The sequence below is a fragment of the Populus trichocarpa genome, chromosome 2, assembly GCF_000002775.5.
Source record: "Populus trichocarpa isolate Nisqually-1 chromosome 2, P.trichocarpa_v4.1, whole genome shotgun sequence".
Taxonomy (NCBI): domain Eukaryota; kingdom Viridiplantae; phylum Streptophyta; class Magnoliopsida; order Malpighiales; family Salicaceae; genus Populus; species Populus trichocarpa.
Genome location: NC_037286.2, coordinates 3,823,644 through 3,835,374, shown reverse-complemented (window position 1 = coordinate 3,835,374; position 11,731 = coordinate 3,823,644). Strand labels below are relative to the sequence as shown.

At 35.7% G+C, this 11,731-nt stretch overlaps 3 protein-coding genes across 3 annotated transcripts; 2 read left to right on the top strand and 1 right to left on the bottom strand.

Moving 5' to 3' along the window:
* Nucleotides 1–913: 913 nt before the first annotated feature.
* LOC7480713 (photosystem II repair protein PSB27-H1, chloroplastic) lies at nt 914–1,689 on the top strand. The gene has a single exon (XM_002302094.4). It carries the CDS (start codon nt 1,068–1,070, stop codon nt 1,596–1,598), a length of 531 nt encoding a protein of 176 aa, XP_002302130.1. The 5' UTR covers nt 914–1,067; the 3' UTR covers nt 1,599–1,689.
* Nucleotides 1,690–2,635: 946 nt separating this feature from the next.
* On the top strand, nt 2,636–4,324 carry LOC7468719 (40S ribosomal protein S12). Its single transcript, XM_002302093.4, has 5 exons — nt 2,636–2,751; nt 2,859–2,907; nt 3,037–3,340; nt 3,965–4,030; nt 4,126–4,324. Exons 2-5 carry the CDS (start codon nt 2,900–2,902, stop codon nt 4,183–4,185), a joined length of 438 nt encoding a protein of 145 aa, XP_002302129.1. The 5' UTR covers nt 2,636–2,751; nt 2,859–2,899; the 3' UTR covers nt 4,186–4,324.
* Nucleotides 4,325–5,880: 1,556 nt separating this feature from the next.
* On the bottom strand, nt 5,881–11,731 carry LOC7468718 (disease resistance protein RPV1). The gene is made up of 6 exons (XM_024596285.2): nt 11,144–11,731; nt 8,690–9,788; nt 8,215–8,484; nt 7,195–8,112; nt 6,469–7,085; nt 5,881–6,226 (listed from the first exon to the last, which is right to left on the bottom strand). Exons 1-6 carry the CDS (start codon nt 11,632–11,634, stop codon nt 6,088–6,090), a joined length of 3,534 nt encoding a protein of 1,177 aa, XP_024452053.2. The 5' UTR covers nt 11,635–11,731; the 3' UTR covers nt 5,881–6,087.

The following is an 11,731-nucleotide window of genomic DNA, read 5'->3' as shown; positions in this document are numbered from 1 at the left end:
AGTAAAATATACAGTCACGCGGTCTTTACTCGCTGCAGAACATGTGGATTTTGTCTACATACCATAAAGAAGTGGAGGTCAGAAATCAAGACGGCCGTAGAGATTAAAGTCAAGGCAATAATATTAAATTCCAATTTAATTTAGATTTTTTCCCCATATCTTTTACTTTTCTTTGTTATGTTATTTTGGTTATTCATTCACCTTAAATTACTTATATTTTTTAATGGTATGATAGCAAGTAGAAGAGATTTTATAAATATAAATTAGATATAAAAATAGTAACAAGATAATTTAAAAATTATATTTATTATAATAGGTTGATTCACGAAACTCATAATTAGAAACTTAACTCGTGTCAGATTTTAATTTATACAAATAAAAACATTAATTTTAATAAATTTGATTACTTCGAATATATTTTTAACCATTTATTTAACCCGGTTAAATTTAATCAAAACTCAATTAAGTTAAATCAAATAATTTTTTTAAAAAATAAAATTGTGTTGTTTCAATCAAATAATTAAAAAATAATAACCCTAGCTTCTAAAATATACTAAAGAAACATAAATAATTGACTTACACAATTAAATAAATATTTTTCCATCCCATAAGATGTGCTTGAACTATATATAAATTTTTATTTGAAGTATGTATTTTAAGGTGCTTGAATTATGTATGAATTTTTATTTGAAACATGTATTTTTCAGGTGCTTGAACTATGTACAAATTTTTATTTGAAGTATGAATTTTTTGTTAATGCATTTTAAAATTTCTTATAATTTTACAATTTATTTTTATAATTTAAGTTTATATTGTATTTTTCATACCATATTTAAATCGTAATTTTAACAAGCTTAATTAGATGCAAACACGTAAGCAAAAATTTGACAGGCACTTACACATCACAATGTTTGTCCTACTTATGGCACTATGATTGGGTATGGTCTCGTCCACAGAACCAAGAATAAGGATAAGGTGATAAGCCTACGTGGCAAGAACCCTGTGGCCTCCTCACAACTCCTCTGTAGAAAACAGACTCCCTCTGCTCCTCTTCCAACAGAAAACCCATGGCTTCACCAGCACTCCTGACCCCAGCTTCCAAGCTCAAACCCCTCTCCCCCATCAAACCCAAACCCAACTCCACCGCCCCACTTTCACCACCGCCAACACCACAGCAGCAGCAACCTCGAAACCACCACGCTCGTCGCCACTTCCTGTCCTTGGCCACCGCAATCCTGACTTCCCCGTTCGTCCTCCCAATCACTCCAGCTTTTGCAGGATCGGATGAGGAGTACGTGAAAGATACAGAGGATGTGATCAACAAGGTTAGAACCACCGTAAACATGGACAAGAACGATCCGAACGTGGCTGATGCAGTGGCTAACCTAAGAGAAACTTCAAACTCTTGGGTGGCAAAGTATAGAAGAGAGAAAGCTTTGCTTGGTCGTGCTTCTTTTCGTGATATGTATTCGGCTTTGAATGCTGTCACCGGGCATTACGTCAGCTTTGGACCGACCGCTCCCATTCCATCTAAGAGAAGGGCCAGAATTCTTGAAGAGATGGACACTGCTGAGAAAGCATTATCAAGGGGCAGATAAATTAATTAATTTAGATTTTGCTTTTTGGGTATTTATTTAACTTCTATCTGAATTTTAATTACTTTTATTTGTTGAGTTTGAGATTACGCAACGAGGGCAGAAATTCTTGATTTTTTTTTATTTTTTTTTTACATTTGCGCCGAGTGGTAATTATTTGCAATTTACTTTCCATTATAAACTAGTCAAATGGAGAAAATGGAAAACTTTTTCCAGTAAATATATAATCATGAGCACTCCTCTAGCATGGGCTGAGTGGGAGGGATTTTCCTTCATTAATCCAAGTGAAAATAGAGTTAAGATTACTAGATGGACATAGTTTGCCATCTAGGACTATATATATCAATTTATAAATATTTTAAAAATTATTAAACTTGTATACATATATATATAATCTTGATTGATTAATTATAAATAATATTATTTAATAATTATAATTGTGTTATTAAATGAGAAAAGATTTTTATTCAAGATGCCAATCATTAAAATTAATTATATGAGCAGATTTAATGACATGTAATAATTTTACTGATTTGATTAATAATTTTAGGTAATGAAATAGATAATATTTTTTTATAAACAAAAAAAATGGTGTCCCGCGTATAGCTTCATATTTGAATTATTTATGATACACAAATAAATAAATAAATAAATAATACATTTAAATCTAAGATTACTTTGTGAAATTCATATAATTACAGATCTAGAAACTATAGAAATCCAAATACAATATTTCTACTCAATATATTTGTTGAATGAGATTCACTTTTAACTAAAACTTGGTTGATTTATATTATAATTAATTAAAATACAATTAGAAAAATATTTTTTTCTTTACTAATAAAATAGATAAAAATAATACACTTGAAAAACATAAGTTAGAATCCATATTTTTATCAGAATTTAGCAATTTTATAAAAAATATAAATTAGCACCCCCCTCCAATAAAAAAAACAAAAAAACAAAAAAACAAAATCCATCATGAAAAAGAAGCCCAGTCCACGTTTAAACAGAAAGCCCATAGAAAGGGACAAAACTGTAATTCAGGACAAGAAGTAGGGTTTAACACCCTAATATAAAATCGCATTTTGCTCCTCCTCCAAACTCATTTGCTTGGCTGACTCGCGCATAGCCTCCTTCGCATCTTACCTGCAAGGTAATCTCTCCCTCGTCACCATCTTCTCTTGAACATCTTAGGATAATGAGAACATCATTTTCATTATTTCTGGATCTGAATTTCTTTGATTTTTTTTTGTTATACAGTTCCAGATTAAGTTTAGCCTCCAGATTCAAGAATCATCATCATGTCTGGGTATGCTTTTCTCTTCGATTATATTAAAAAAATGTTAATGACATAAAGGGTCTTAATTATTTAGCAAGAAAGGAATTCCTTAAAGGATCTGAATTGTTATTTTTCAATCTGTTGCATCTGTTTTTTCAGTGAAGAAGGTGCTGTTGCTCAGACTGAGACTCCAGCTGTTGCTGATGTACCACCACTTGGTGAGCCAATGGACTTGATGACAGCATTGCAGCTTGTGCTGAGAAAATCTCTGGCTCATGGTGGGCTTTCTCGAGGTCTTCATGAAGGTGCCAAAGTGATTGAGAAGCATGCTGCTCAACTTTGTGTCTTGGCAGAGGATTGCAACCAGCCTGACTATGTTAAACTTGTTAAGGCACTTTGTGCTGATCACAACGTGAACTTGCTAACTGTTCCAAGTGCAAAAACCCTCGGAGAGTGGGCTGGTGTGAGTATCTCGTTTACGTTCTTTTTTCAATCATTTTTTCTTTGTTTTAGTTTTTCTAAACTTATGTTTTATTGTGATTACTATTGTTAATGGTAGATTTGATTGCTCGAACTCATAATCGTAACAGTTCAACTTGAGCAGAGATTTTTATATGATAGCTAGAAATACAACGTGTATTTTTTCATGAAGAGGGGGTTAAAAGCTAGATTATACAGAGGGGAACATTAATGGAATGTGTGACTGCTGTACGAAATTTTATCGTCATGCTCTTATAAAATCGGGAATAAAGATTATGATAGATTTTAAATGCTCTGATTTCTTGAATTATAAATGTTTTTGTAAGTATTGTGTGCTCTCTTATGTTATCCAATTATATTCAATTGAATGCGGCCTAGTCAATAATATGGTATTGTTCAATAGAATGCTCATTAATTCCTTAAAACTTTTTATTTCTTTGTTGTTATTGCTGTTAATATTCTGGATCACCTTAGGCTTCTGCTCTGTAAAACTGTTTCATGGTCTGTTAAGGTTAGATATATATCGGATTCCAATTGTTGCTCTTGTAAAATTTGCTATGATTCTCCCTATCAACTGATTTATCTGATATGGGTTTTTGGCGCACAGTTGTGTAAGATTGACTCAGAGGGGAAGGCTAGGAAAGTGGTCGGTTGCTCGTGTGTTGTTGTGAAGGTAAAAATCAGTTTTATAGTACTGAATTTCATTTCATTTCATTTCACTGATTGTCTTTCAAAAGGGTTCATGTTCTTTTGCTGACTGCATTACAGGATTTTGGGGAGGACACTGAAGCTCTTAATGTCATTCAACAGCATGTCAAGGCCAACTAAGTCACTATGGATTCGATCCTTTTTGGATTTATGTGGAGCCTTTGAAGGAATTTTGATTGTATTTTGTTTTTTCTTTATCGTTGTAGCTGAAACATCTGTTGCAATATATCAAATATTATGATGTTTTTGTCCGTCACAATATTTTCAGTCTCTATTGGTTATGTATGAATTGCACTAGAGATGCCAAGTTTTTACTCAGAATGGGATGCAATTTGTCCGAGTGACAGCATGAGAGGCACTATTTGCGATTGTATTTCCTTTTAGGTTCAAAAGAAATTTATTCGCCTGCTTGATTTATCAATGCAATATTACATGTTTCGTACTTTTATTTATTAATATTATGACAAATAATTGTTGTAAGTTCACTTGATAAGTAAAAAATTTAAGCCAACATTCATTAGATTGTTCTTTAAACGTTACTGAACGATCAAAAAGAAGGGGAGGAGGAAGAAGTGTATTGTAAGATACACCTAACGCACTGACAAGCCATGATCCCCTTCTCCAAGTTGCTTCAACTGACATAGCTCAATCATTCAGGAGTATTATTCTTTTTTCATAAAGAACAAGTAAATGCCTTCCGGTTGTTGAAGAAGGCAAAGACTGCCCCTTGCTCCTTCAGGATCACAAGCTCCTTAATTTGACTACTGGTGCGAAATGGATGCGAGTTGGGAATCGTTGGAGGATGCACGTTTTATTGCTCTTGGTGGAATTTTTGGACAAAAGACGGACCCCTTTGCAATGAGGTCGAATGGATTCAAGAAGAATCAGGATGTCCGATATGTTTCTTTTTTCAATTTTATTTTTTTTCCTTTGAGAAAATTCAGATTTGTAATTGTAGAGTATGTTGCATATATAGAAGGATTTAATCACTTGGCATGAAAAAGCCTTTCCAAATCTGAATTACAAATCTGAATCTCTAGTTACAATCCGTTTGCATCGTTTTCAGTGAAGAGGCTTGCTGTTCATCAAACCGTAGCTCCTGCTGCTTGTGATGCACCTCTTGATAAGCCAGTGGACATGACAATTTGCAGCTCGTGGTGGACTTTCTAGGGGTCTCAAGTGAGTACAAAAGTCATTGAAAATCTTGCTGCCTAACACTACCTATTGGCAGAGGAATGCAGCTAGCCTGATTATATCAAACTTGTTGATCAGTTTGTGCTGAATGCAAGTGAATCCCTCAACTGTTTCAAGTGTGAAAACTTTTGAAAGTGGGCTGGTGAAAGCTTTGTTTGCCTTTGGCTTTTATTTTTATGCAACTATAGTGTGTGACTCTTGTAATTATTGTTAATGTAAGTTTTGACCACTTGAATTAAGCAGGAGAGTTCTTATTTGATTAAAAATTGAGTTCTTATTTGATTAAAAATTCCCAGGTGAAGCAAAAGATATGCAAATACGAGCTCTCACTGAGAAGAGGTTAAAAAGAAGGAAAGTATCGAACAACATTATCAATAATGTCTGAAATCAAAAGGTTGAGTTTCCTTAAAACGTGGACACAGTTAAGTTCTTGGTGGAAGCTTGTTAAGTTCCCCTCCCTCTGATGTTCAATCTCTAGCTTGATGTTGTATTTCTAAAGAAATATTCTTTTGCTCGGTTGGGGCTGTTTGGTTTCAATGTAGTGAGGTTGTTCATAAATCAAAATCATATCGTTATGTGAAATGTTTTTTTTTAACGTTTCATCAGGAGCATAAACATTGATTTTGTGTTTTTCAGTTCAAACCTTCTATCATTTAAGATTTGATTCTCTTTAAAGGCATTATCAAGCACAACTTTATGGTAATATCTGGTTAAGATTTGCTTCTATCTAGAAGAAAAGCACAGACTTCTTTTTTATTTTTTAAGGAAAAAACTGATCTGCTTTGAACCACCAAATAAGTTCCTTCATCTAGCAAAGAGCGAAGCAGTTCATAGTGGATCTATTTCCATCTTGAATGCGTCTTTCTTCTCTTTAGTGCAACGCAAGAGAGCACAACAGTCACAATGTCTCCTCCTTAGGGGCACAACTGGAATCCCATCGGTCTTTTCTTCCCTTTTGACTGACCATCTGTCAAGAAATGGGGAACATGATTAAATTTGTGTGCGACTTTGTACTGAGTAGGAAATAATCGATGGATTGAAGGATACTCGTTTTAGTACTCTGTTTTTTTTTTTTTTGCAGATAGTAATGAACCGCTTTGCAATGGAAAGAAAAAGAGGATTTCAAGATCAAGCAACGAACTTATTATGAAAAATAATGATGATGACAATGAACTTGTATCTGTCAAGACCATTGCATGAATGCTTTACCTCCTGAAAGAATCATCCCAGTAGTTTTTGGAAGATGTTATTCGAGGGCGGTTAAATGTCAGCCACTGAAAACTTGAACTCAGCAACCTTCTATGGTGTCTTGACGATCCCGAATGTGAAATAGTAATTATATCATTTAATCGGGAACCTTGCAGGTCACTGTGATGGTAAAGCAAGTGGATGCCACACCTTTTCACAGCAATTCGAAAACCAATGTCAATCCAGACATCCAGTCGATCCCCTTCTTCCATCTCATCCCGAAATCTCCAGCTCATATCTTCATCATCAATGCCTTCTACTTGATTCTCGAATGACCAGCAGCTAAGCCACATCAGATCCTGTTCCACCTCGCGCATAAAGAAGGTGATTTTTGGGCTATAATTCCAGTGGAAATTTTTCGTTCTGTTAGTAACTGCAATAATGGGGCAGAAAAAGCAAGGTGCAGAAGAACTCTCCCATGCATAGACTGCCGATATAGAAAAGCCACTGAATTTGCAACCATGATCAAGTGGAGGCACCTGCAATGATACCGAGTCACCTTCATTCTGATGGCTGAACCATGTTGGAATGTCACTCATCGGTAGAAAGATACTGTAAATAGATTTCTCAGAAAGAGCCTGCACCCATGAATGAGAATAATGAAATTATTCAACAAGAAGCCATAGTTTATATTGTCTGTGCGCCATGCATGACGTGTTACAGAGTACAGATAGTGAGAGAGGGCACCTGGAGAGGACTGATTGTAGCTGCTCTCGTCAGATTATTGATCACATGGACATTGATGCTTGGAAGGGAATCTTCTGTGAACAAGCCACAAGTTCCAAGATATTTTTCAACAATCTCTATTCCCAAGGACTCCAAGTTGAAGTATCCCTCAATTGCTTTTAACTTTGGGCAACCATCGAGTTCCAAAGTTCCCTCCCCCCAAAAGTTCTTAAGGTTGATGGTTTCTAGCGAAAGGCAATCTTTTGCATGCAATAACTGTAGGCTTGACTGGAGCTCTGGGATACATTGAAGACTTTTGCATTCGTTTAACCAAAGTCTAGTAAGCTTAGGAAGGCTTCCAATGCTAGCTGGTAAGCTTGTAAAGTTGTTTCTGCACAATTTCAAATTTTGAAGAAGGGGCAAGCCTTGAAGATCAGAGGGAATCATGTCATCTGTTAAGTTGCAGTGTCCGAGATCAAGTTCCAGTAAAGATGCTGGAAGACCCCGTCTTGTTGGTGGACATTTCCTTGGCGAGAAGATAAGACGACAACCATGCAGGGATAATTTTTCCAGATTCTTTAGATCTCCAATGGTTTCTGGTAGCGTACTTATTGCAGTTTCATCAGCAAGGAGCAGAACCAAAGATTGCAAACTCCCCAAGTGCTCTGGCAATTCCTCTAATTTTGAGCAGCCTGACACATTTAACTTCTTAAGTGAGCTTAGAGCACAGATGCTTCCCGGGAGATTCTTAAGATCCACGCAATCTTGCAGATTCAGGAACTGAAGATGACTGAGAAGTCCAATGGAGTCATGAACCTTTACCAAACTAATGCAATCTTTAAGTTTTAATTTTTCAAGACTGGGAAAGCCTTCAAAGTTAGGAGTCTCGATGAGCTTATGGGAGTGGCTAAGGTAAAGGAATTTCAGCTTTTTCAAAGACTGCAGCACCAAAATAGATGTTGGTACAATATAAGCATATCTGACAGATTAAATGACCTATTCATACAAAAATTGAAAAAACAAGAAGATATCATGATCTACCTTTAATTCCTCTGAAAATTGCTGTAGACTGCTATAGCGCATATCAAGAACAATCAAATGTTCCAGAGTAAGATCATCTGGGATAGCTTTCAAGGGGAACTCAGACCAACACAACCACCTTAATTTGTTAGAAATATATTCGTAGTTTCCTTCAAGGCAAACGAAATTGAGTTGGAGTAGTCTTAGCCTTTTCATCTTTTTGAATGCCTTGGTATTGAATCGTTTTGATCCTTGCAGGCTTAGAACAAGGCCTTCAACTGCTTTTGTACCCTGGTACAAAAGGAATACGTTAGCTAATAGGCATTATAGCATTCATACATATGCTAATAATTAATGTGAAAACTGAAGGTGTAGGATAAGCAAGAGATAGATCATCAAATAAAATAAAAGAGCATTTATGCAACCATTTTATGCTAAATAAATTCTATGATAAGAAATATCTTCGTTTCTCAACCCACACCAATTATTGTCTCACCGTTCTGTCAGTTAACAGTTCAATAACATCTTCTTTATGCCATAATCTGCTACGTTTCCCAGGATCCATAAAAGATTCTTGGAGAACAATTTCTCTTCCCATGTCTCGAAGCAAATCATGCATCAAGAACTTATTGTTAGCGCCAACCTTTACAAGGCATCTCCTCGTGAGAGTATTGATTCCATCAATTGGAAAGAAACCACAGCCATCAAGTATGCTCATGACATAATCCTTTTTGTACCCAATGAAGAAACATGCAATATCCAGAAATATAGACTTCTCAGCAACATCAAGAGAATCATAACTTATTTTAAGTATACTGTGAGTCCCTTTGTGGCTAATCACTTTTAGTTTTTCTAATCTGCTATTCCATACATCAATGTTTTGGCCACACAAATCTGATCCCAAAACTGTAAGGGCTAGTGGATTTCCTCCTGCATAGGATACAATTCTACTCGCAGAATCCATGTAACTTTCATTGGGACAGCGCTTGTTGAAGGCATGTAAGCTTAGTAGCTGAAGAGAATCGCTGCCATTCAATTCCTTGACCTCATATTGTCGATACAATTTTGATGGTTGTAACAGATTCTTAATTCTAGTTGTTATTATCACCCTGCTTCCAGGGTAAAGCCAATCAAGATTCCCCAGAATTTTATCCAGTTCTTCCTGTTTATCTTCAATGTCATCCAGAACAATGAATACACGCTTGCATCGTAATCTTTCTTTTATCACCTTCGATCCTCTATCAACATTGTATATCTTCTCATGTTTTCTTTTCAAGATATCCGAGAGAAGCTGTCTCTGTAAGTAGGCTATCCCACTGGAAATAATTTGCTGTCTAACATTTTCAAGAAAGCAGCTGCCTTCAAATCTTTTGAAGACTAAATTGTAAACCTCCTTGGCAAGAGTTGTCTTGCCTATGCCCCCCATCCCAATTATACCAACTATGCGAACATCTATTGACTCATCATCTAGCAAGGAGATCACTTCTTTTGCTCGAGAATCTAAGCCAACTGGGTGGACAGCAACCCTTAAGATTGTCCGATCAAGTATAACTGAAATCTCCTTGACAATGTAGTCTATGTTTTCAGCTTCATGCCTGCGATTGTCCATGGAAAGAGCACTATAAATAAATACACAAACCAACATGCAATAATTTCAAGCATGAACTTGTACATATAGTGGAATTCCGAATTAATGATTATAGTGATTTCAGTGATGCAACAAGCATTTTCTAGACGCATCGGTCTTACAAACACCTTCCCGAAATTGTTTCCTTATTCTCACGAATTTTTTTAAAATCTTTTCTCCGAAATAGTTTAATCGAGGGAGGGATATTCTTAATAAAGAATGAAAATATTGTCATATTAAGAGAACATAATAGCAAAGCCTTTATGTACATGCTGATAATATATATTTTGTTATATATGATAATTCGTTGTTTCTTTATGTTAATAAGTTATGTTTCTTAATTTTCTTTCTCCTTTTCTCTCTCTTTTCCTTTCCTTTCCTCTTCTTTTTTTCTTGCTGATTGCTTGTTTGATTTCTTGGTATAACTAGGGTATGGTGTATAATGGTTATATACCTGACAATTTTCTTTAATAAAACAGATTTGAATCTTACCAACTCTAATTTATTCGATAATTATATAACATGAAAGAAATATTCAGTAATACTCTTCATTATACTCTTAACATGATCTTTCAGTAAATTATATTTTTTTTTCCCTTCCAAATCCTAATATCCGCTGCAATCCTTTTATCTCCCAGCGTATTTTCTTTGGGATTCACCATGCCTGAGATTATCTTTTCAAGAGTTATGCACAGGCGGGTAAAGAATATTTTCAATTTTGACCGATTGATTTCATCACAACTTGTTATGTAGTAGAGTTTAAGAATGATTAATTTTGTTCACCCTAGCCATGAGCATGCACGCCCTATTGCTACTAGAGTAATTAAATCGATCTCTGTACATTGAAGTTTGATGACTCAGGTACTAGGTAGCCAGTTTTGTAAGAACAAAAGCTTGCAAGAACAAGAACAGACACGACAACTAAATAAAAATAAAGAAACCCCGGTTAGAGACATGTCTAGTACTGTGGAGCACGCAAAATGCCAAGCATTTTCGTATTATAAAATTCGACGCCATTGCAAGTGCAATTTCATTATATATATATATATGTGTGTGTGTGTGTGTGTGTGTGTGTGTGTGTGTGTGTGTGTGAGTTTGTTTTCTAGTCCAGAGCTGATTTTCTCAATATCTTGGGAATATGATTAACTGACGATAAGCAGAGCAGGAACTACTTTGGTTTTTCTTCTTCTTTGTTTTTTCTTTCCCAAAGATGAACAATTTCTTTATTAATAGGGAGCAGGGGTCGATTAATACTGTTTTTAATCTTGAAAGAGAACCACATGCCATTGCAATTGAGGTTCTAGTAATTAAGCAGCAACTTACCCGTCTAGATGTTTTCGTAGATCCAGACCCTTCAAGTAAGAAACTTCTCTTAGAGCATCCCTCCATTTCTCCACTTTATCCATGTCATCCTTGAAACTCTTTTCATGCTCAGCAAAAGCTTCTTCAAAACTTCCTTTTTGCTCTTCAACATCAGACGGATCTATGTCATAAAAGACAGGCCAAACACCATGGCCTTCTTTTCTACATCTGAGGATGTGCACAAGCTCATCAAGACACCAAGGGGAGGATGCATAGCCCTTTGAGAGAATGACAATAGAAAACCTTGACTTTTCAATTCCTTGGAGACACTCCGGTCCAATTTCTTCACCAATATGGATCTCATTTGCATCTCTAAATGTATGGATTCCTTCCCGAGACAAAGCAGAATATAAATGGTCTGTGAAACCGGACCTTGTGTCTGCACCTCTAAAACTCAGGAACACATCGTATTCCCATTTTGACGAGGTGGAGTTGGAGTTGCTGGAAGCCATTGTTCGAGGTGGGTTGGTGGTTTTTGTTGCAGATCTTTTCGGCAACCTGCATTAGGACGTTTGCTTGTCAACTCTGGGGGCACTCCTCATGATAGAC